We start from the raw sequence: 26,075 nt of genomic DNA on the forward strand, positions 1-26,075 counted from the left end.
AACGTCCTGGTAACTTATATTGTCCTTTTTGTGTCTCCATTTCACTTAATGATTTTCTATGTATTGTTGCAGACATCTCAACAGTGAGCATGCGCTGGACGATAGAAGTACAGCTCAATGTAGAGTACAAATGCAGGTTGTACAGCAGTTAGAGCTACAGGTAAAGCCACATTTATTTTTAATATTCCCTCAGTATTCCTCAAATTCCTCATTTCTGTAGTGTTCTGAAATGAGTTCCTGTGTACTCATTATTGAATGGAAGGTCCAAAACTGGTTGTTGTCCTTTTTCTTTTTCTCTTCCCTTTTCACTCTTCGGGGAAAGGTCACCTTTAGCTGCTCCTTGAGAGCTGCTGCTCAGGCGTTTCGAAGTTCTGTGCCTCTCTCTGTGTCTGCCTCCGACTGCCCGCTGCCTCTGTGAGCTTTCCATCTCTCTCGCTCCCTCTCATTCCCCCTCCTTTGTGTCTTCTCCAAATGGAAAACGTTCTAAGTTGAAAAACTTAAAAACTTAGTCTGTTGTGAATGTAAGTCTCCCGGGTTGCCGATGTTGCTAACCTGGAGTTAGGGAGCCGTGCCACGGAGAGAGGCTGAGAGAGAATGGGGGGCGGGGGGGAGAAGCACATGCGAGTGTCAGCAGCAAGTACACACACACACATGCATGCCTACACACACAGACACGGCCCCACGCACACAATTGACCGTGCTGCTGTAAGTTAACATAGAAGCTGCACGTGGATTTCTTCCCCGTGTTGACTTGTCCCCTTCTCTCTCTGAGAACCAAGAATTCAGTGCAGACATTTTTAAATATGCACTCAGATGCACACACATGCAAACACGTATTCAGATACATAATATACATATATATAATATATATACATATGTATATATATGTGTATGGAGATATGAAATCTTATATTTGGCAGTCCTTGGGGCCATGTTGAATGTGTTTTGTGACTATAGAAAATAAACTTCTGCCTCTTTTCCTGTGGCTCACAGTTGTGAGGAGGGATGGGGGGGGGCATTCTTTAATGTGGGTTCCACTTCCCGGTGTCACTTGTTGATGAACCACCATATTTTAACAATTTCGTTCTTGGTATAATTAATAGAAAATTAGTTTCTAAAAGTAAAAATTGGGTCAGAAATGGAGATTATTAAAATGTACAATTGCAAAAGCCTGACCCTGCAAAACCCCATTTATGCAACCGAGTTCCAAAATGCTTTTGAGTGCTTGATGACTCACTGTGGCTTCTTCCTCTGGCTGGTTTAGTGTAGGCAAGAGGTTAGCCGACTATGGGAAATTAAAACAATGTTGTACATTATATTGTTACCAGCCATCGAAAAGCCTATTTTGTATGCAAGACAGCAATGCCGAGATATATGGAGAGCCCTAGGCTAAGTACAGAAGATAATTACATTTGGAATTTTACTGAGTTAAGTCATTTACAGCTTCAAATAGTTGCAGAGAAAAATCAGCCAAAACACACTTAAACTTTTTGTTGTGACTTTTCAGGATAGAAAGGATTTTTTTTAATTAGTTATCATCTTATAGGACAAATTACATTTTTTTAGTAAGATTGTCTCAAAAGTTATTTTCCTTAGCTAGTTAATATTTTTCCATTCAGACTACAGAGATGAACTTACTAGAACAGTAAGAGATTCATACAGGCAAAGGGCACATCATAAAATCCCCAAATTTTTACGTAAGTCTTTGGAAACATCTTTAAATTTAGCATGTTTCTTCAGAAGGAAAACAGTAGCGTTATTGACCCCCCCCACACCCCCTTCCCCGCCAAAGTTCACTTCAGACTGATGTGTAGTAAGCCCTTGAAAAACTGGTTCCAACAGAACAAACTTTATGGCTCTTGCTACCTAAAATCTTTATGTATTGGTGATTATACAGCGATGCAAGTTCTTGCATTTATTGAGTTGATAAAATTAAATTCTCAACATTCAGTTAGAATAAAGTGTTTCACAGTGTCACAGTTTGCCCAAGTAGATGTCCCAGACTCCAGATTGGAGAGTGTGGGGCCACTGTTCATTACTGAGGAACTGATTATTGACTTGACTCATTGCTCCTCACTCTCCCCAGAGAAGGAAAGGAGTCAGACCATCAGTAAGTCAAGTGATTCTCTCCTGGCAGCTTTAGTGTTGTTTTTTGGTGAGTGTGGCCTGGGAGCATTGCAGGCCGTTAGGAGGATTCTTTGATTATTTGTGGATTTTATTTATTCATGGATTTCCCTTCATCCTTCAGCCCTAAATCAAACTGAAGGCAGGGTTTTCAACTTGTGATAGGGACCAGAGGAGACCATCCGGCCGGAAGTCAGCGTGGGGTCGTTACCTGTGGTATTCCTCGTATTGTTTTTGTCTGAGAGTTTGCTTTCACAGAGGAAGGGCCAGGCTCATTCTGAAGGGTTTGGTGTCGTCAAGGCAGAGGGAGTTGCCGAAGTGATCACACAATGCTTGTCAAGAACGGAGTTGCCAAACTGCAGGTCGGCAGCCCAGTCCTGAGATCTAAGAAAGGTCCTTAAATTTTGAATAGTGGGACGGGGGGGTGGGCAGGGAGGGTTATCAAAAGAAGGATAAAACATGTGAGATTCAGATGCCAGTGTCCATACCTAAGGCTGTATTGGAACATGACCACGCCCATTCCTTGACGCTTCGTCTATGACCATGGCTGCTTCAGCGTTACAGTAGAAAAGTCAAGTCTTTGCACCAGAGTCACTTATGGTCTGCCAAGCTGAAAATATTTACTATCTGGCTGACTGCTACCGAGGTTTGCCAAACAACCCCTGCTCCAGAGGTTTAAAAAAAAAACCATTTACATCATTTTATATAATAGCAACTTGTTCTCTTAGGCTCCTTGCTATCTGAAGGTCTGTGAACCCTTCTTCCCTAGTCCTTCTTTGCCTTGGTGTATAAAACCATTCTAGTCACCGCATTGGTCAGGTTTCCCCAACAGCGGTTTCATGTAACAAGTACTTGTCTACCTGGGGGATCATGGAAAAACAGGCTGACAGCTATTCATTCATTCATTCATCCATTTATCTTCCCGATTCATTTAGCACACATCACCCAGAGCCTGTGACATAGCAGGAACCTCACTGAGGTCAGTAAAGGGTTGCGAGAGTGAGCAAAATGGTTAAGGTTGCCTCCCTGGTTCTTACATTTTAGAGGAAAAACACAGTGTAGGTAAGTAATTTTCTAGTGGCACTGTCCCCTCCTTGGGTAGTGCTAGCTGATACTGATGGGTTCTTGAAAACACTAGAAACATGCTCAAAAGAGAGTTTCACTGCTAGAGAGGGGCCAAATCTGATTTCACCCATTAGGGATTATTCAAGCAGATGAATTTAGTTGTTGGCAAACCCACGCCCTGAGCCAGAGCTGAGAGGTCAGGATTAGATGGAGAGCCTTTGGGCTGTCGGTCTGGCACATTGTGGGACAGTCTGGGACAGGGTATACTTAGACCCACCAGCCATCCTACCTGTGGGCTTCCCCTTCCTCTGATGTCAGCATTTCCATGTTTATCCTGTCACATTTGCCATTTCTTGTACCCATGTCTGGAAATGTACTTTTTAATTGACTTAACAAACAGTCGCTATGCCCATAGGACCTGAGGTGTTGGGGAAACCAGGTCCCTGCAGTAGCCAAGAATACTTTGAAGAGGTGTTCTTATGCTTGAACAGCCTTTCTCTTATTTCCCCTTGGCATCATCCCCCCCATTCCCTCCACAGCACACGGACGAATCACCTCCTCCATTCCTCCATTCGGATGCCCTGGGCATGACCAACCCCAAGGCTCCTTCGGTTTGCCCTTCAAGAAGACATTCCCCAGAACAGGAATTACCTGAACCTCCCAAGTATATTACAGAATTCCAGTTCATTAACTTGAATCGGAAAAACATTTGCACAACTGAGCACTACAGAAAAGAGCCGTCAAAGTTGGAATCGTTCACCAAGGCTGTTCCCTGTATTGTTGGAGGAGCAGTCTTCCCCACCACGCAGACTCAACAGGCCTTTCTCTGTACAACAGTACTTAGACCTCTGGTGTTTCCGTCTGGAAGCAAAGTCACACTAGTGCCCCCTGTAGAAAAATAATCCCAATAAGCTCCAGTTGGATCTTAACATCATAGATCTAGGGAGGTTCATTATGTCTACCCTGGAACATCATTGCAGAAGGGTTCTATGGGAGAATTCTGCAGGGCTTCATCAGCCAGCATCAGACATGACCTTTAGGAAGGAAAGCCACTTGAGGGCTGTCCATTTCTAGTCCCCCCAGATCTACATCCCAGAATCCCTCCCTCTGACCCAAAACAGAAGGTCCTTTTGTTTCTTACCTCTAATGAACCCCTCCTAAAGAATTGGGCGAAAAATAATTTTAATAACCATTGTTGGCCTCAGGGGATCCTGGCTCGAGAAATTTCCTTTCTTGGTGCTACCTATGCAATGCTATACTTGAATCACATGAAAAGCCTTCATGGTTCCAGTGTTGAGAGATAAGGCAACCAGCCAGAAATCAAGATGATGGGCTACGGAGTCTGACTTAGGCCTATACCATCAGCATTGAGTGTGAAATGCATTCGTATTGTTAATTTTGTGGGAAGCTACCACGATATATAATGCATGTTTTTCTAGCAGTGGACTCATTATGTGGAGCTTGTTAACAGAATGCTTAATTCACTTCTTGTGTTGCTCCCTGTTACTGGTCTCAGAGGGAAGAGGGGTCAAGAAGACATCCTAGTGGGCATTCTGAACCTTCCAGAATATTTCTAACCACATTTCACTGTTACGAAGACAGTTGTAATCTTTGACATTTTAGCAATGGATTCAATGGTGATTAACCCCATCTACCCTTGTAGAGAATTTGTTTGCGTGCTTGTACATATATACACCTAACCTCAAGATAGATGGACACCATAGTAATCCTTTGGGCAAAGGACATGGCTTTTTGAGGTGAGGGCATGTATTTTAAGATTTTATCTCTTAGATGCTTTCTAGATCCAGATTCTTCTTTTTAGATTCTGCTTTTTAGATCCAGATTTTTCTGGATGCTGTGCAGACAAGAGGATAGGTTAGAACTGGAGGGGCGTGATGTTCCCACAACCAACATGCATGGTCTTACATAGGTCATGAAATGTGCGCACATGCGTACACACACACACACACACATGAGACAGAGTTACCGCAGACTCAGGATGCGGAAATAGGTTGAGATTAAGAATGGCCCACTCATATACCATGGGCAGGTTGGCAAGGAAGCACCTGAAGCTTCTTTCACACTCCAGCACCAGCCAGGGTGCCCAGAGGACTTACATGCATATGGACCTACTTACCTGGGCTCCTCAGGTAGGAAATGCTCCTGAACTGCCTCAGCTAGTAAGCTGTGAGTGAGGCGGCATACCAGCTGTCTTCGTGGCTAGGTTGATTCCATTTGGTTGATTCCATTCGGTTACCATTTATCAGCATCCTGTTGTATTCGGAGCACTGGATAGAGATAAGCAAGACCGCCTCTTCCTTCCCATGTGTGCAGCCTCGCAGGGAGGGAAGACTAGCCTGCCTCTCCACACCAGGCGGGGTTCATAAGAGGAAGCAAAGGAGGCATGGCAGGGCGGACTCGGCAAGGGGCAGCGGCAAGTACATTCCAGGCCAGGAGAGCCCAGTAAGCATTGGCCTTGATCGTACTGTGAGGGAGGATAGAAGAAGGGATGTTCTTTCTTCAGTCCACCTCTCTGGTCCTCAAGGAGCAGGGGGACTAGACTTCACAGTTGGCCTTCCTGGGACTTGGGATTTCCAGTTTCAAAACTGGGAAAGTACCTGGCAAAATAAAATGAATGGTTCACCGACATGATCACTTTGAATCCAGTGGCTTTGGAAGAGAGCGGTTTAACGCCCCCTGTTCTGTTTATAATTTATAAAGGGACTGGGAAGCCATCGAAAGGGTATTTAGTGAGTTTCTACTCTATGCCAAGGCCGTGTGCTCAGTGCTTCCTACCCCCGGTTTCACGGAATCCTCACAATCTCCCCGTGAGTAGATGTTTCCCGAATTCCTCAATTGTTAAGAGTCATTTTTTTTTAAGGTTTTATTTATTTATTTGACAGAGAGAGAGATCACAAGTAGGCCGAGGGGAAGCAGGCTCCCCGCCAAGCAGAGAGCCTGATGTGGGGCTCGATCCCAGGACCCTGAGATTATGACCTGAGCCGAAAGCAGAGGCTTTAACCCACTGAGCCACCCAGGCTCCCCAAGAGTCATTTTTTTAACAGAAAATAGAACTCTTGGAAATCAGATATCTAATGAGCATGTGCTTTTCTTCTCCTGTGTAAAGGTGTTCCTAAGTCACCGAGGATGTTACTGGCCCTTAGAGTGAAAGAAAGAATTCTCTGTGTCTCTCTTCTTCCAGATGAGGAAACTGGAGTGTAGAAGTTCTAATTTGGTTGTTCAAAGCCGATGGAGATACTGGGCAACGCTCAGGGGTCTAGTCCAGCTTGTGTAGCATGTGCCTCCTTTGGTGACGCTGCTGCCTTGCAGTTTTCACGCAGGGTCATCCTGGTTCGCTGAGGGTCTGCGTCTGACATGCAGGCGTTGCGCACCACTGGTTTTACAACCAGACTGGGGAAGCCAAGCCTTTCTCTGCCTCTTAGAGCTCCCTCCTCAGCAACCCATGGCAGCCAGGCGGGGCTGCAACTCGGTGACACAGGAATCCCTTGGAAGCTTTCTAAATCATCCACAGCAGGAACTGTAAGCTCCAAGAAAACATCAGCAGGGCGAAAAGTGCGCACATTTCAATAGCAGAGAGGGACATTAAGCCTAACACAGATCAATTACTGCGGGAACTTCACGTGTGATTACTCTGCCATTAGCGGTGCTGTTGGTAATCACACCAGCTTCCTGGACTTCTGCAAATATATTCTCTGTAACATGTCCCACTTTGGGCCTAACCCCAGCAAAGGCAACACTCAGGACAGTTCTTCCCAGCAGCGGTCTGCCCCCGGAGCCTCCCGACTCTCCCTGAGTCAGCTCAGAGCATGTGGGGAAGACGGCCTGACGGCATCATCGCTGCCTAGTGTCACTGCTTTGTGACTAGAGCCAAGAAAAAGAAGAGAGGGTCTCTGGGTTTCTCACTTCCACGTCCCTCTTTGAAAACCAAGACACTTATTTTTCATAATTTAAAATCCTGCTTAACTCTGGGAGCATTAGAATTCCTAGACTATGACTGAGTATTAGTGTGCGTCTGCTTTAAATGTCAAGAGAGTCTTTAATAATAACACGTAAGGAATGTTGAGACGGTGACAGAATACAATAAAAGTAGGGAAATTCTTCCATTGGGGTGAAATGAACCATAGGTTGCCTACCACCTGAGAGCCGCAGTTGTGTGAAAGAAATCATTTCCAAGTTTTCACTGGCACCGAGCTGGGAAGGCATGTGAATGACCAGAGTTTGATAAGTGGGTCAAAAAGAACCCTTTGGTAAATACTCAGTTAGGTAGAAGAATTTCATCGCCCCCTCCTTCCAAATCGCAGTTTGTTTTTTTTTTCTCGTTTTTCTTAAGATCATACGTACTTTAGAGACCCATGAAACAGGTGTGCATCTGCCTCTATCAGTTGTGTTTGGGTCCTCACCGTATATAAAATGAGACAGCTGCTGTGAAGACTTATTCAGTCAATGGCAGAGTCTTGATTCCCAAAACCCCAATGCATTAAACCTAGACACGTGGGATCCTTATTAAAATGTTTACTCCCACATCCCCTCACTTGGCATGTTGGGCTTATTAGCAAGCTTAGGTGATACCCAGGTCAATTAAATTGGGGACTGTCATTGTCTGGGAATACTCCTGGCTTACATGCCCCTCCTTGGGGGGCCTGCTGAAGCTCGGTATTTCCCCCTGCCTTGGAGGTTCTGCGGCGGTGGTTCAGCGTGGGGGGGGGGGTGGAAGGAGTGGGAAACATCGGTGTTTTCAGTTCGCATCCCAGGTGGCTCTTGCAGTCACACCAGAGGGGGAAAGTCTGACCAGGCGTCCCGCAACTAGAATTCTAGTCTTACTTCTGCCCCTTCCCAGCTCTGCAATCTTAGGTGAGTTCACTCTTGCAGCCTCAGTTTCCCCAACTGTGAAACACAAGAGGAGAAGGAGAGGATTTGAAGTAGCCACAACAGTCTTTGCCTCTGTGCAATCAAATGAGTCACTTGGTCCGTTCTTCTCATCTGTCCTCAGTAATTCAAACATTTTTACGCATCCAGAATCCTTCATTTATTTCAGATTCTGTTTCTCACAAGTGAGAACCGCCAAATTGGGCTTAAAATGATTAGTCCTCCAGACAACATATAAAGTGATTATGTTAAATGAACCTAAAACCGTGTTCCCTATTCTCTGCTAAAAGAACGAGTTTAATCTCCTCAGTTTTTATCTTTGAAAATGTTGAATGGAGCTCCTTGCCGTTGGCGGTTATCAGTGTGTCAGGAGCGATACACAGGATACACGCGTTCCCGCCTTTCACACCCCAGACGGGCTAAAACCTAATTTGAGGCCATGGTTAATAGAAGAGGGGATGACCTATATCAGCCAAGGGGAGAAAAGCCATTTGCCTAGGATGAGGGAAAAGAGACCACGAGCACCAAGGAAATCAGTCCATAAGCAATGGGCTTCATCTCTCCTATGATTTCTGTTCCATTCTTCAAAACATCAAAATTCTCTCCCCAGCTAGGCCCACTGCACACTCCACTGAAATCCTGTCCCGTGGACCTGGGTTCCAAGCACATACTCAACCAGCTGAAGTCCAAATAGACTAGACTGATATAACTTTCCTTAAAAGAAAGTTAGATATTTCTGAGCATCCGTGAAGCACCAGGCTCTATGCTAAACTTGTTATGTGAAGAACAGAATCTAATCCTCAAAACAACTCTTCAGCGTTCAGAGATTATTATTCCATATTTAGAAGAAGAAACTAAATACTTGAAAAGGTTACATAATGTGCTCAGAGTTGCAGAGCCAGAATTTGAATGTAGCATAGTGTGATTTCAGTGCCTACGACCTTCATCCGTTTTCACTCTGCTGTCTCCCTCCAGAATTGGAGAACAACCTGCTAATAAACAAATATTGTACGAGCAGGTCCACTCAGTGTGGGGCCTGTCAGCATTCCTTTCATACCAGATACCCCTCCCGTATCCACCAGGAAAGCTTTTAGTAATTTCTGATAGCACAACATAAAAAATTGTTTTAATTTGACAACGCAAATTTTTAGTTGACCTTTGGAGTACATTTCTCATCCTTTGCTTTGCTTTGCATGCAATTCAATTTATGACGGAATGCTGGAATATATACCTACTAATATTAAATGTTTGTATTGTCCTATTAAAATAATGAAAGGATGCCATGAAAAGGGATAGGGATGCTTAGCTCATGGAATGATGGCAGAAAAAGTAATAATGAGTGCAAAAGCTTTTTGAAGGGCCACTGAATATTAAAAATGCAAGACAGCCCCAGTAGAGAGGGGATGTGGTTTCAGTATGTATAAAAGATAAGCCTTTTTGCCTAAAACAAGAAAAAGTGAATTTGGCAGGTGAGGTGTTTTGTTTTTTTTTTAATTGTTAAAAGGGTTTGTGTTAGAGTTAGAGCTGTAACTGATATTAAAAATCCAGAACCCATCCAAGAATATATTACACTGATCAAACAAAAACAGAAACTTGGAATTTTTCCTTTTTTTCTGTAACCTTGCCCATCTTTTATTACAGAGCCAGGCTGGTAGAATTAAGTGTGAGGCAAAATAAGGAACCTGGGTAATTCTCAAAGTGAACAGTGAATTTTACATTAATGTTCTCATGGAGAAGTGAGAGAATGTCTCCATGGCAGTGACCTCCAGGGTTTATGGATGTGTCTTTGTGTACAAACTCTATGTATGTGTTTGCGACATTGTGTTGTTACATTTGACCAGTAAAATGTCAGCATCATAGACATCTGGAAGAACATAGGGGTGATGATTCCTTCTGATGCTGGGAATTTGGATTTCCTTCTCCTTGGTCTTGGTTAATTGCTACATCAACAGTGTTTACCCCCAAATTAAGTCACAATTAATATTCATCAGACTCTTAGGTAAATATCACCTCTCACCCTTTAATCTGTAATGTTCAGTACAGCAGGCTACTTGTTTTTTAAAAAGAATAATAGATATGCCTTCGTTTCTTCTGCCTCATGATAACTTTCAAGACAAAGCATTTTTTAGAATTCTAAGAATATTTTGGTTCTAACATCTAAAAACTTAAAACACAGTAAAAGGGAAAAAAAGGCAAAAAAAAAAAAACCCTAAAACCGAATAACTACAGAAATACAAATAGGCGTAGAAGAATGCCACTGTGAACATTTTAATTGTTTTAACTCAGCCACTTTGGAAAACTAAATTCCTTTGGCATTATGTGTTCAGAGCATCTTTGAGTTTGGCTGTTCAATAACTTACTAAAGCACAGAAGATGAATAACGTAAAGTGGCTCCTAATATGGTATCATTTTCATTTCCTGTTTGTTGAAAGATAAATGCTAACACTGTAAGGCTTTTTTTCTTCTTCTTAATTTATTCCTCCCTGCACCACAAGGGAATAAAAAGGAAAAAAAAAAATCAAATGTGATACGGCTTGAGACTGAGTCATCCAGCCAGGATAAGCCCAAAGCCTTTTTTTCCCTTGCTTTCGTACCTTTTCCCTTTCCTCTGCCTTTCCCCAAATGCTGAAACACCCCTTTTCCCTTAGAAAACACCTTTATTTTAAAATGTCCTGTTTGACTTTTATTTTGGAATAATTCAGCCTAGGAAAAATTCATATTTCTTTTTTCTTTTTTTTAATTTTTTTTTTTAAGACTTTATTTTTGGGGCAGTCAGTTGAGCCTCTAACCTCAGTTTTGGCTCAGGTCATGATCTCAGGGTCATGGGATGGAGCCTTGAGTCAGTCTCCATGCTCAGCATGGAGTCTGCTTGAGTTTCTCTCCTCCCTTCCTCCCTTCCCCTCCCCCCTTCCTCCCTTCCCCTCCCCCTGTTCACACTCTCTCCCTCTCTAAAATAAATAAATAAACAAATAAATATATATATTTTTTTTTAAAGAAGATTCTGTTTAAGCAATCTGTACACCCCACATGGGGCTCTAATTCACAAACCCTGAACTCTTCACACGCTCTATGAACTGAGTCAGCCAAGTGCCCCCAAAACTTGCTATATCAAAGAGTTAAGGTTAATTATATGACATAGAAGAAATGAGTCCTTCCCCAGTTCAAAGACATTATTTTGGACAAATGGTATATAAAAGCGCTACTCTTAAAAAAAAAAAAAAGTGCTACTCTAAGACTCTCTCTGTCTCTCTCTTGCTTTTCTCACTCGCTTTCTCTTTGTCACTCACTCATTCATTAATCTTTTCCATATTTTACCCAAATTTCACAGCTCTTCTCTTAACTATACCTTTATCTTTTAGAGATCTACTTCCTACTTACCTTACAGAGGTAATTATTATCATGTCTGGTATTTTCGCTGTAAGCGTCTTTGCTCTAGACCTCTCTGCTGCAGTCATTTACACCACAGAACTAATTGTCCTTAGGCAATTTTGCCCTAAGAAATTAAAAATAAATAATAATAACTGGTTGACATTTTGGTTTGACAGTTTGGTTTCATTTCTTCATTGACAAAGTACTTCCATGTTTGTATTATATAAATCGTAGCCCTCATAATGGTGTACATGGTGGCCCAGATTTTCCAATCCACATGTCCTGTAGAACTTTGGAATGTCTCTTCCTGAGCATGAGATCCTATGTCAAGAACAAGCAACCATGTAGAAGGCCTTCACGGCACCATACAGAGCTCAGTTACAAACATGTATTCTGGTATTTGGAAACGGGTATTTCTCCTTAGTGACAGAAGGAATTGTATAGGTAAAGGAAAAAGTGCGGGGCTGAATGGGAATGAATGAGAACAATCAGAAAATGTATGATTCTGTGAATTATTGGAAGATAAGTGAAGTGCTTCGATACAATTCACAAAATAAAACCCGTTACTTGTGCTGGATTGCCATCAGTCTGCACTGTACACTTTGGAATGGATTCAAATGTTTTATATGGAGAAGCCGTTTCATTTTTTTATTCATTTTTTCTGTTTCATTTTGTCCTTTTTGGGAACATCCCGCTCTCATTTGTCATGATCCTATCTTTTATGGTGAAATTGTCCTACGGCCAATTAGTTGTGTGGCAAAGATGCTTACGGCGAAACCACCTATAATCAATTATTCTGCATCCCCTGTGCCCAGCTGCCCTTGAATTATCAAAAATACCATCATGATAAACAGTTCAGGTCAAGCAAAAAAGAAGGAGTATCTAGTAGTATTTTGAGTGCAGTCATGTACATTGGGTTGGAAACTTGTGTTTCTCCAAAAGGTAATTTTTTGTACAGTGAGATGACTTCCAGTTTTTGTTAAGAAGAGACTGGCACATAGCAGGCACTCACATACTGAATACATGAATGATGAGGCTTAATTCTACATTCACTTGGAGAGGAGACCTGGTCAGCCCTTGTCCTTGTGCCTGCCCTACCAGTATTGTTCAGCCGCACTGTGCTTAGCTACGCCTACTGTTAAGAAGGATGAAGTTAATTCTGCACAACTACATCCGTGCATCTAAGAGCTTTTCCCCAACCACAAAAGATGGATTTTATGAGGGTTAGCCACCTCACTCGCTTTCCTTTGGCTCGTTCGTGAATAAGATTGGTTAATAGGCATGATTCACGTTTCTGTCTTTTAGCTGTCTGTGTTCTATAGGACTCCTTGGTGCCAGCAGGCCTAGAACTTCCCAGTTAAAAGCTCATGCGTCTTCTGTTGAGAAATCTCACACCGACACCTCCAGTTGCTTCGAGCTTGGCAATGGTTGTGTACATTTCAAAACGATGAAGCAATGAGAAAGATTTTTGTCATGTGCCGTGGTGCTGTAGTTTAATTTGGAATATGTATCCTTTCGGATGTTAAAATAAGAATGCATCTGTATTCAAAGAAATAACAGAGCATTTCCTTCCCACCAGCTTGCAAAAGACAAAGAGCGTCTGCAAGCCATGATGACCCATCTGCACGTGAAGTCTACAGAACCCAAAGCCGCCCCTCAACCCGTAAGTACCAAGCTCTCCACCAAGGGCAGAAACCCCACAGTATATCTTCGCTGTTTCCCACCCCGAGCAACAGAGGCTGGACAGTGTACTCCGGCAGCTGTTTAAATTGAAGGACTTAAGTTCAGTTGACTGTTTCTGGGTACCTTGGAGGAAGAGGTCAGAGTTCAGGGTGTTTAAGAAGATCGAGGATGATTCAGATCCTGGGCCATGGGGCCCAGCAACTAGCTCTTCGAGACAGATGACTGGTGCTCTAGCAGGGTAGGACAGTAGAGCACGACTGGTCACTGGGAGGGCGTGGAAGCCTTTCTAAACGGTGGGAAAGCAGAACAAAGAGTCAAGAGAAAAAGGCATTTCAGCCTGGGTTAGCTGAGGCACAGCGGGTATGAGAAAGGGAGTGAGGGCTAGTCTGGTGTAAGTGTAACAGAGGAAAGAAACAAAACACACTCTCGGAATAATTGGAGGCTAAAATTATGGAGGGCATCCAGTGGTTACTAGAGAATTAAAAGTGAATATTACTCTTTTGCAGTTAGGAGACCAAACACGGAATGCTGCAATTACATTAACTTTTAGGAATCTCCTGCTTCTTGCCTTGTTCCCTTTTCCTTAACCTTGAAGAGTGCCAGCCAAGCACAGACAGTTAATATCGAAGCAGAAGGATGGTTTCTAAACCCCAAATCCTGTCTTGGGCCTCATTCCTTGCTATAAATTGATCGCTTTAACAGTTGTATTTCTCATATACTTATATTTCTAAAAATCTCTTAGTAGCTTCCACTGATTATTCAACATGGAGAGAGTGTTGTGCTTCTTGATTTTTAAGATTTGTAAAATTTAAAGGTACACTGCCTTTATTTGATTTTGCTTGGAGTCACTGTGTGAAAATTAATTGAGCGTTGACGATCTATAGTTAGTACCAGCAATTTTAATCAATACGCAATGATGCGGCGTAATGGCAAAGTATTGGTTTATCTGTTTTGACTGATTTTTTTCTATAAATAAAGCAAACATACACCCATATATGTATGATTTATGGTGATAGAAATAAAACGGAGTCAGACTATTAACCCAGCAAATATGGTAGCCTGCCAAGATGCAGTTGGCAGACAAAATTAATGTCTGAAACAGAACACATTACTGAGATATAGGACATAAAATCATTAAACACTTTGTGCATCCATTTCTACTAGGAAGGAGCCCCTGGTTTCCATGTGTTTTGCAGCAAGTGGCTACAGGACTAATGTGTAGGCTACCAAAAAGAAGGGGAAACAGAAACTGAGGTCATCCTGTGTTGTGGATTTGGTAGTCAGTTCTGCTATCTGTGCTGCCCTCATCAGCCCCTCTTTTTAAGGAGGGTCCTTGGGACTAATGGGAGCCCAGTTAAGGCAAGTTGGTAAGATCAGGAAATAACTTGATATGGAGTTCTTCAGTGGGCACAGCCAGTTGCGAAGGGCATCGATTGCCTTCTGAACTCTCTTCATGTTGCTTTTGTTGGAGTTTCTCCCCCACTCCAGGATGAAGGTTTGAGTCTTTAAACCTGTAATAAGGGGGAGAGTGAGATTATCTCCTCCTTCCTCCGTGGATTAAAAGCAGTGACAGACCAATGTTTAGACTCCAGACATTAGGATGGACTCATGTTGTGTGATGGGGCTCCTTGGATAGAAGGAGGAGAGATAAAAGTGGGGAAGGAGTTGTGAAACCCCAAGGGGCAGTCAGTGAGTGATGGGGCTGGGTGTTGGCAGAGAGCGCCCTGCAGGTAAGCCTGCATAGGCCAGAAAAGGAAAGGACTGTTGGGAATCTCCAAAGGACCAGTGGGAAGGAGCCAGTAAACAGGGAAAAGCAGTCCCAGGGGAAATGCACAGGGAAGGAAGGTTTGTCTTGATTAGTATTTAAAAAAAAAAAAAATGTTTTACATTCCAGAAAATTATAACTTTGAAGGGGACCTCCTACTAAATTTATTTTTAACTGTTCTATTGAAAATTCTCTACCACTAGTCAACATTATCTCTTAGTAGCTCAGCACAGTATTTCTTTATTAAAAGAAATAGGCACGAATATTTTTGACTGAAAAATTAATAGCTTTTGAATTCATACACAGCAGGTTTTCTTTTGCAAAGAAGTCCAATATCGCTGCACAGCACTTCTATAACCATTTATTTAGTGTCCAAGTCAAACCTTTGACAGTTAGAGCAGCGCTACAAGCCAATATAAAGAACTCCAAGATGTAAACCAACAATAGGCCGTCTGTGTGAGGTTTGCCATTGTCAAATACATAGATTGTTTGGATTAGTTTATGTAAATGTACTGTTGTATTACCCTTTGGAAAAAAAAAGATCACATTTGTGTATGAAAAGTGGTTCCCTTCACAGGCAGCATTATAAATTCCTTATCCTTTAACTTACATGTAAGAAGTAAAAATTGGTGCCTGACAAGCAGATATTGCGTGACACTCTGTTGCCAGAGTGAACCTGCCTTCTTTTCATTTATTGGAAAATAGAAAATTTTATTATAGATACCATCTTATAAATCAGGAATTATTAAAATACGTATAGGTTAGGCATTGGAAAATTAATTATAAAAGGTAGACGTGTAGTGTCTTGCATAAATTTTTACTTTCCTTGCCCAAAAAGGGGGAAAATAAAAAGGCACACACATTGAGCAGACCCATGAGTCTTTCAGCTTGAGGGATACAGAGCTATCTGATGATCATTTCTAAGGTGCCAACGATTCCTTTTTTGCCTGTAATTAATTTATTCCACCTTAAATAATGGAATGCACAGTATGTCCTTCTAGAATCTTTGATTTGAAATAAGCAGTCAACCAGAATTCAAATCTAACCATAGATGGGGACTTTCATGTTACAGCCTTGCCAGTAAGTTGATGATGTTTTTTTCTTTTTTCCATTTCTGTTTAAAAGGAACTTCATGTTTATTTTAAAATTCTTAGTCACTAAGTGATAGAATGCTTTGCTGTAAACGTTGCTTTTCACTAAATGCCATTTGGGTGGTAAGTGTCATTTGTTGTATCCAGTCATCCAACCAGTCCCTCTTTCATTGCATCAGAGAAACTGCCAAAACCTTCTCAGACTGTCCTTAGATCAGCTCATAGTCGCATTCCCTGGACCCTGTTGTGGAACTTGTCTTCCCATGTGGGCCGTTGGGGGATACGCTCACCTCAGGACAGTCCTGAGTTTCTAGATGTAGCTTTAAGCTCAACCCGCACAGGGATGTGCATCGGTGAGCCTTCCTGTCCTCCAGACACCTTCAACAGCTCCTCTGCCCACTTGCCATAAACGTCTTCACACCCAAGAAAACCTTTCCTTTTGGAATTACACCCAGGACGCAACACGGCACAGTATTTCTGGAAAGGCAATCCCTGTGTTTCATGTCAAGGTGTTTCATCATCAAGTATTTATGAAGGATGCTGCTAAAAACACAGAGCAGTAAAACAAGAGAGCCCCACCCCCGCCCCCGAGGTGCTAGAATCTGGTGGGACACACACTCACGGCGTGGATCGTGCCGTGCGTCCGTGGAACCGCCGATGTGCAGCGGGTGTTCCGGGAGACGTGGTGTGCCAGAGGAACGGGAAGAAAGGGAAAGGAGTCAGATCTGTGAATCTTTCCTTGGGTTCACAGGATGCACTTGCGTCCATGCGTCTCTGAGGAAGCCATGTCACAAGGAGGAGGCAAAGGACCATCCAGCATCAGATAAAAAAATAGGCTTTCCGTTTTTTTAATTTATTTCACTTATAAGCTTCTGATTTTCTGAACCCTGGGCCCTGGATGGAAAAGGATGTGTCAGAGTTTCCCAGAGCAGCTGTATATTCTAGCTCTTGGGTATGGACAATGAGAAAAACCTTTTTTTTTTTTTTTTAATTTATCTGACACAGAGAGAGAGAGACAGCGAGAAAAGGGGAACACCAGCAGGGGGAGTGGGAGAGGGAGAACAGGGTTCCCCCGGAGCAAGGTGCCATGGGATCCTGACCTGAGCCAAAGGTAGATGCTTAAGGACTGAGCCGCACAGGGGCCCCCCCCTTTTTAAATTTTATTTATTAGAGAGAATGAGAGCATGAGAGGGGGGAGGGTCAGAGGGAGAAGCCAACTCCCCGCTGAGCAGGGAACCTGAAGTGGAATTCGATCCCAAAACCCTGGGATCATGACCTGAGCCTAAAGCAGTCTCTTAACCAACTGAGCCACCCAAGTGCCCCAAGGGGAAAAGCCTTTCTTGGCATGTATTGAGAAGGGCCAAATTTGCTTTGAGTTTAAAAGATCCTACTCTTTTCCATGGGAAGAGAAGCATAAAAATCAGACTAGAGTAAACTCTCCTAATGAGACAGACGAATATTCTTTTGTTCCAGACTCGGTAACATTCTCAAAGTAAACACCAAGCGTACTGCTTTGGGGTTCGTATCTCCATGCTTGCTCCGTGGAGAATTTGCCAAGCTGTCTCCTTGGAGGGAGGGGAAGCGTAACTCAGAAGACAAAACAACAACAACAAAAAGAAGCATGTCTGTGTTAGGGCTTTATTAAGTTGTAAAGGGTTTTTTAAGAAGACTTCCTCATCATGTCAGGAAAATCCCATAAATCGTATGTTATAATCCCAGAGGACAGGAGAGGTGCAGGCCTGGCTTCAGGGTACTCCTGCGCACCAGAAACCTCTCTTGATCCTGGAAAAACCACATTCCTTCAGATTTGGTGGGCAAGTAATTATAGTGTAGGTAGTATATCCTCCTTTATGAAAATGTTATAAAACGCTTACAGGAACTTGGATATTTGAAGCAAGATGCAGTATTACATTTTCCTTCTTACGCATTCTCTTTTCCTCCAACCATAGCAATTAGGACTGTTTTGAAATAGTTTTTAGCTACTATAAAAACAAAGTGCCCCCCCCCCCAAAAGGGGTCTTTTAACTCTTAAAGCAATGGCTGATCCTTTGGGCTGCTTGCAGCCTTGCTCTAGGCCTAGAGAAACAATATTAGGCAGTCATAAAAGATTCTCTAGCCCAGCACACACAAGCTGTTTTACTGTGCTGTTTCTCCTGAAGCCCCCCTCCTCCTCTCCCCGCTGCACACATCCCCGGCCTCCCACTTTCTCATTCACTGCCCTATGGCAGCGCCTGGCGCAGGGCAGTCCCAGGGCAAGGCTCAAGGAGGACCAAACCACAGCCTCCCCCTGCCCTGGCCCAGCCTCCCCACGGATGTCCCTCCCCACCGACGTGGCCGCAGGAAGGCCGGCCGTCTCCGAACGCCAGTGAGTCGTGTCTAGCCACTGTGTGCCGTTCACGCAGGCCTGGAGCCCGCTTAGGGCCGTCCCATCAGGAGCAGAAAAACGAGTTCTGTGAGCCTCAAAGTCCCTACTAAGCAGCTAGGTGCCCCGGTGTTTGGGTTTCAGGTTTGTCTTTTGTTCTCAGAATCTGTTTTCATATGAGGCAAGAGCGCAAACAAAAATAAAAAGGAGTTCTTATGGGAATACTTACGACAAGTCTGTTTCTGTCCGGGGTTTACATCAGCGCTTTGTTTATTTTTTAAAAATGTGAGTGACTCATCATCTTTAAAAGAAGAGAGGAGGTTTCTGTTTAAAAACTGGAGATTAATCTTTTAGAAAAGGGCTCAGCAGAGTATCAGGCAGCTGACAGAGTCCCGGTAGTCGGGACGGGCACGATCCCACGACAGTCCTTCTGGAAGTGAGCAGGGGGAACGCCGGTGGTTAAGAGCTCACAGAGACTTAAAAAAGAAAAACCCTACACGGGCTCTCAAGTGACAGAAGAGTTTAACTTCTGGCCAGACCCTCAGAGCGATTATCTTTGCTGAAATCATCACATGACGGAAACTCGCCATGTAGAAAATATCGGAGTTGCTAACTTTTCCAAACATAGCAACTTCTTTTTAAATAGAAAATAGACACAATAAGAAAAATAGGAAAAGAAACCCTCCCATTCCAGTCCCTTCCTGCTCCATGCCCCTGGGGTGGGGGGATTATCTTTTAAAACCTTAACTACGATCAGAAACACGAAGTACATATGCTTTCATTTCTAATTGATGATTATATGAAGATTTAATAGTTTACAATTAAGATGAATATTTCAAGATGACAGCAAAACCCACACCAGTCCAGATTTGCTTTTCTATTCTAAGTCTGTAATTAATTTTTTTTCTTTCTCTTTTTTTGGGGGGGAGGGGGTGTGGAGGGAGAGGGAGAGAGCCCTCTGTTTTCAGAGAGACCTCAATTTAAAAGGGCCGGTTTGGTTTGAACACAGAACAGAGCCTGTTCTGAATCCTTCCCCACGCCCCATCTTCTCTCTCCCTCGTGACCTTCCTCCCTGAAGACGGTTTCTCCTCAAGACAAGCATGTGATGATCAAACAAAAGTTTAAAAGTTAACAAACTTCTATAGCCGTTGACGAGGTTGACATTTCATTAACTTGTTGGTTCAGCCTTCACATGGTTTCGCCGGGCGAAGCCCCCTCTGTTTGGAGTTTACAGCTTTTTGTTCTTCCTTCCCTCACGGACCACAGTCATGTTTAATTTGGAATCTGGGCTCCTTTGGCAAATTAGCAATTAGAACAATTTTGTGGGAATATGTATATGTGTCATTAGTTTTCCTGCAAATTAATAGCAAGGCCAGAGGTCAGGCAGAAATTTTCCACTTGACTGCCGTTCCTCTGTGGAGACTTGGCACTTGGTTGTGGAATGGCCACAGCTGCTCTCAGCCACCCTCTTCCTGTAGGAACCGTCTTCTAATTAGTTTACCTCACAGCCATCATTACAAATATTACTGCCTCCCCTCCTCGAAGTAAAATTACTGTTTCTACAAAATATTCCAGTGACATCTTGCACCACTGCACATTGATGGTGGGGTCACTCGAATGCAGCATTTAATCATTAGATCACCTCCATCCGCGTCTCCTAATTAGAACCCTTACAATACATTTTTATCTGGTAATTAGCTGAGATTGGCTGCTTCCTCTGTGGCTTATTAGAGACAGCCCAGCAGTGGGTGTGAATCACGGTGTCATTTGTCAAGCCTGGTAAGCCCCCTCTCTGCTCTCTTCTGGCTTCGTGTTTATTTCCATTTGCTACCTGTGTTCAGAAGCCTCCAGAAAATCCTACCGTGTATTTCTCTGCGGGTCGTGCTAACCTGGAAGGATTTTATTTTTCACTGTTGCTTTTTCGGTACGGACAGCCCAGGGGTTTGGACCCTGGGTAAAAGCTGCAGATGTCCCATTCTTCCCACATTTTATGACACAGTACCACATGACATGTCCGTTCTCCTGTGTGAGCACCACAAGATGGATTTGTACTTGGCTGAACGTTTACATGAGTTTTGATTTTTTTGGAGCCCAGCACACTTGATGCCCTCCCACACAAAATAGGAAAGTGGCCGGCATAACTCCTTGAGGCCGTTGTATTTATAATTCTCATTAAGTGTTGAAGAAAGTTACAGTGTTTAGGTGCTGTCCTTAAAGGGAAGAGAAAAGCCAAAAAGTAGAGTTAGTCCTCAGAATTGCTTTGTGGTTGATCCACACACTGCCCTTGGACCAGGGTCTGTGTTCGGTGGTAAGCTCGTCAAGGGGCAGCAAATGAGTGTTCTGCCCTTGTCTGTGTCATTTCAGTTTCAGATGCCTTGTGTTTTTTTCAGCAATATTTATTGAATATGATTTATAAGCAGGGACTAAAGCTATCCCCGGACTCCTTTCCTTTCCAAAAATGAGCATACAGAGGAATGAAACTGGCCGGTGTTTATTTTTCCCACTAACTGGGCATAAGATGCTTATACAGAGAGCCTGGAATCGCACGTGTGCGTGTGTGTGTGTGTGTGTGTGTGTGTGTGTGAGACTGTTTGTGAATAGGGGCAAGTTATTCCCTCAGTCGGCTCCTCTGTATACGGTGAGCAGTGACTTCTCACTGATCAGTGACAGTAGGAGAAGGAAGTGTAATCACACAATGGCAGGTGGCTCGCAGCACAGTTTATACAAATGGTCTCCAGGACTTTCCTGTGTTGGGATATTCGTAGGCCTAGCAGCATCCAAATTTGAAAAGCTGTTGTGTTTATGAGCAGTAGCCTTCCCGCAACTAATTTCCTTGACCCGTCGCGTAGGCTGATGCTCATACAGACAGTGGCTGCACTTGGTCCGTGATGAAGGCCCAAGGCGCCGAGGAGGTCGGCCCCAGCCCTCCCCCGTGGCTTCTCAGTTCTGCACCATCCCAGGGCTGCCTCTCTCAACTGAAAGCACTTAGTCCGCAAATACGCGTCATGAAGGCACGTTTCTAGCACGAATAGAAAAGAAAGCAGCTCACAGCATTGGCCCAGTTTGCTGGGGTTGGTGAGGGCGGCGGCTGTGAGAGCAGAGTCCTCTGCACAGCTTGCCCTTCTCCAGGGTGGGGGGTGGGGCCCGGGGTGGGGAGGGTCTGGCATTGGCTGAGTCAGCATTTCACTGGTAGGCGCAGGGAGATTATAAAGAAAAGCACAACTACAGGCTTTTTCCCCCGACATTCCCTTTCCAGCAATATAGTTACATTTTTTCCATGCATATTTGCCTAACGATACTTGCTCACTCTTCTCTTCAGATTCCTGTGTTTTATTTTATTTGCTTGTTTGTTTTCACGTATGAGAGGCATTCTCATGGCCTTTTTCATTACCGGAGCACGAGTAGGGTTGTATCTTCTCAACAAACCAGACCTTTTAATGTGTTCTTTAAGATCCCAGAGGAATCTCATTTTTAATACCTCCCACAAATAGTATCTTGTCCGTAAGACTACTGCAATAGTGAAATATGTAACTTTGTTAAATGATTTGAAATCTGGTTTGAGAAAATGTTACAAGTAAGCCTCCTTGGCATAAGTTTCTTGGATTTGGGGCCTGCTGGAAGTATCTGAGATGGCAATTGTGTGTAAAAATAATGTGTTGAAAATGGCCAGGTTCTGTAGTATAGCCAGACTTAGTATTTCTGGAAGAAGAAACTTGGGGTAAGGGGGACAAGCCCATTTTTTTAAAAAACTATTACAAATAAGACAAGCACTTCCAAGGTGAAGGCTTATGGAAGGAAGGAAACAGTACTCCATCTTCCTTGGTGCGACTTCAAATAAATAACGCATGCCATAGAATGCATCAGATAACTTGATGCTATAGATTCCATTGTATTATTACTGAGCATTTGAAACTGAAAGAAAAAAATTTTGTACAGTTCCCGATGTTTCGTAAGTCATTTTTTAAAAATAGATTCCAGTCCTCTATTGGATAGAGTTTAATGAAGACTACACATAAAGCTTTCAAAGATTAGTCTTTGCCAACTGATAGAACTAAATGATGTCTTACTGGATTAATGCCACTCTTTCTTTCTTTTTTTTAAGATTTATTTATTTATTTGAGAGAGAGTGAGCGGGGGTGGAGGACAGAGGGAGAGAGAATCTCTAGTGGACTCCATGCTGAGCGCAGACCCCCAACGCGGGGCTCGATCCCATGATCATGAGAACATGACCTGAGCTGAAATCAAGAGTTGGACCGTCAACCAACTGAGCAGCTCAGGTGCCCCAGTGGCAGTCTTTTTAAATGGGAGCCAAGGGCCAGACATCCTTGTGGTGTTTCCAATTGCTGCAGTTTAATCGTGGAGTTAAGTAGCTTATCCCTGTGCTGGCCAGAGTGGTAGCCACTGGCTACATGTGGCTCTTTAAACAAGAGTTTAATTTTGATAAAAAGTAAAAACAGCTCTGCACTGGTGCTAGCACGTTGCAGAAAGTGCTGCTGGAGCGCTCAGGTCTAGACCAGTGTATCCCAACTGGTAGCTTCTAGAATGTTGGTGTTCCCTGGCGCTGTGAGGGCTCCACCCCCTCCGGGAGGTTTGCCAAGCACAGTAGGCTGCTCAAGAGGGTTCAAAGTCATGACTCAAGGAATGTTTTGACCCAGAGCTTGTCAAACTTCACTGGGCTAGGTCACCCCTTTGTGCACACACTCATTTTTCACCGTCTTTGGAAAACACCTGTGTCACCAACGGGTCAGGAGAACATGGCCAGAGAGATTTTTAAACTAACCAACTATGCGAACTGTTTCTATGTAGGAACTCGCCTCCCGTTTCAGGTGATTAGAAGCATCTACTTAGAGAAGTAAAGCTAGCCGGGCATCCCCTGCTGTGCTCCTGCTGGATTTCAGATGCCTGCTTGCTCCCTGCTTTTCTGAAGCTCTTCTAAGAACTCTTCTCTTCCTCACAGCTGAATCTGGTATCAAGTGTCACACTCTCCAAGTCTGCATCTGAGGCTTCTCCACAGAGCTTACCTCATACTCCGACGACCCCAACCGCCCCCATCACTCCCGTCACCCAAGGCCCCTCCGTCATCACCACCACCAGCATGCATACGGTGGGACCCATCCGCCGGCGGTACTCGGACAAATACAACGTGCCCATTTCTTCAGGTAGCTACTTCCTGTTTGCCTCATGTAGAACTGTAATATGCAATTCTTGTAGACCAGCCTCTTTTTAAAAAGTGATAATTAATAGGACAATGATTCTTATTTTAGCAGATATTGCGCAGAACCAAGAATTTTATAAGAACGCAGAAGTTAGACCACCATTTACATATGCATCTTTAATTAGGCAGGTGAGTAAATAACGCAGTATGGGAAATTCCATCAAATGTCTACATGTACATGGATATAGTATATTGATGAAGTAGATTTAGAACCGTTTAGTATGCAAGCATGCTAAAACCTTTTCTATAAGGTTTTTTAAAACTGCAATATATAACATAATTGCTTTTGATTAAGTATTACAATACGATGTGATTATTAGGAAATTCATTTCACACAACAGTGAAAATGAGCCTGTTTAAAGATGGCAAGTCAATTATCACAAGCTACAGTAATCTCTGATCCCTAGAATTAATCTGAGCTCTAAATAATTACTGAGCTTTAATCAGCTAGTGAAATGTTTTGCATTTCTCTTTGATTCTGCTTTATGAATGACTAATAAATTAATATTTCTGTACGGAAACAGAAATAAAAACTCAAAACAATTAGATAATTCCGTTTTGAATTTTGCTATTGAACTGTTAAATACAACCATTAATCTTAGATCATTTCGTGAATCCTTTCTTGGGCTTTAGCTCTGAATCATGGTTATTTTATATTTTCAAGAAACTGTATAATGACAATTCTGCTGATTTGGTCATAAATTATCTTCATTTTGTTACTTTTGCTTCACAGGCCATTCTCGAATCTCCAGAAAAGCAGCTAACACTAAATGAAATCTATAACTGGTTCACACGAATGTTTGCTTACTTTCGACGCAATGCTGCCACGTGGAAGGTAAGCTTCCTCCCAGGCCTGTTTAGGCTCAGGTCTTGCCATTTTATAAAAGAGTTAGTTGTTGATAAAATGCAGGTGTTGTAAGTTACAGGTGTACTATTTCGATACTCTCAGAGTCAAGTTTATGGGAGTATTTTATTAAGAAAAGAGTACTGTTGGGGTTAGAATGCTGGGATAGAAGACTACCATTGCACTGGCATCAGATTTTGGCTGAACCAGCCAATAAAGTAATTTCTGTCTGGTTGGAATATGTAGGGGAAAGGAACGGATGACACTGTCGCCCCAATGCTCAGGTTGTCCTCTTAGTTACACAAATCTCACGGTGGTTCATCATTAGCTACCACCAGTATTTGCTGAGATGCACAGCTAACATTTTCTTAACCAGGGGAAATGATCAGACAAACTTGACATAACCTTCACTGGTTGGATTTAAAAAAGGAAAAAAAAATGCTCCTTACCATAATTAGTAAAGAAAGCGGTGTGGTCTCATGACTAGCTCTGTATATAGAAATTATCACAGGGGAGCACAATATATTATTAAGTTTTTGGTTTTCGTTTTGGGTTTTTGTTTTGTTTTGTTTTTGAGGGGGGTTGCTTTTGTTTTTTTTTTTAATCACACTATCTGCCAGAGATTCATAGAGAATCTGGAAAAGGAAATGATCCAACTTTACTGTAATGCCGTTTGCTATAAAATGGGATGGGATGCCCTAACAAGGCTTGAGGGTTACGTGACCTCCCTCTTTTCCAGTTCAGCAGTGGGTTCATAGATTCCTTTAGTATTTCTTCCATGGTATTAAATGAAGCCCTCACAAATTTTTGGATTTTACTGCTTTTAATTTTTTGGTTTAAATATTATTGCTACAGAAGAGGGCAGGTTCAATCTGGTTTTGGATTTTTTTTTTTTTTTTTTTTTTGCCTTTTTACTACCTAGAATTCTTAAAATCCCCAAATTCCACAACATGTAAAATGCAAATATCTTAGGGTATTTTTACATGTCATTATTATAAATATGATAGGGATTTATTATACGATGCAATGGAAATTTTCTTTGCTACTTTTTAAATTTTAGATAAGAAAAACAAAAACAGAAAACACATTGCCTCTTTTATGTTCTTACGAAATTAGCATTTTAAAAGAAAATGAATATAACCATAGAATTAATTTATCAACCTCACACAGCCATGAATATCTTTTATGGCTCAAAGTATGCTTTTTTATTTCCATTAAGACACATGGGTGCTGAAGGGAACCTATGTTCAAAACCTTACCCGCTTTTCCTCAGCCTCCCTTAGGAGATAAAATGCAAAGTATCTTTAGCTATGAATGCTTTTCAAAATGTAGGAAGTATAAGCATGAAGCAGACATTTTCTTCAAATTGCCTTTTATAAATAGCAAGTGATCAAATTTAAAAATAATTACTGGCTGTGAATATGATATTTAAGCTCAGATCTACAGCTTTAACTTTTTCATTTTTGCAAACTGCAGGAAAAAGTGCCATCAATATAAACAATCCTAGATCAAGTACCAAATGACTCAAATACGTATAATTTTCTTTCCGGGTCCTTGTTGGTATTGTTATCCTAAACAAAAGGTGAAATGCCCAGTTTAAGTTATGGCTGAAAAGGGCTTACTCACATTTTTGGGCAACTCTTGTTTTCTGGATGCTTTTGCTTAGATGT

General features: G+C 42.6%; 1 protein-coding gene across 44 annotated transcripts in view; it reads left to right on the forward strand.

The window, feature by feature from the left end:
* Positions 1-26,075, forward strand: part of FOXP1 (forkhead box P1) — a 495,436-nt gene that overhangs the window by 450,592 nt on the left and 18,769 nt on the right. For 33 of the 44 annotated variants that reach the window (XM_082698650.1, XM_082698622.1, XM_082698634.1 and 30 more), the window contains 5 exons: positions 73-160; positions 13,025-13,108; positions 23,304-23,505; positions 23,611-23,690; positions 24,295-24,396. In XM_082698650.1, the coding sequence (XP_082554776.1) occupies positions 73-160; positions 13,025-13,108; positions 23,304-23,505; positions 23,611-23,690; positions 24,295-24,396 (556 nt within the window). The remainder of the gene's footprint in view (positions 1-72; positions 161-13,024; positions 13,109-23,303; positions 23,506-23,610; positions 23,691-24,294; positions 24,397-26,075) is intronic. The other 11 variants (XM_082698630.1, XM_082698627.1, XM_082698635.1 and 8 more) reach the window with 1 other exon arrangement.

This window comes from Mustela nivalis, assembly GCF_964662115.1.
Source record: "Mustela nivalis genome assembly, chromosome: 1".
Classification (NCBI taxonomy): Eukaryota; Metazoa; Chordata; class Mammalia; order Carnivora; family Mustelidae; genus Mustela; species Mustela nivalis.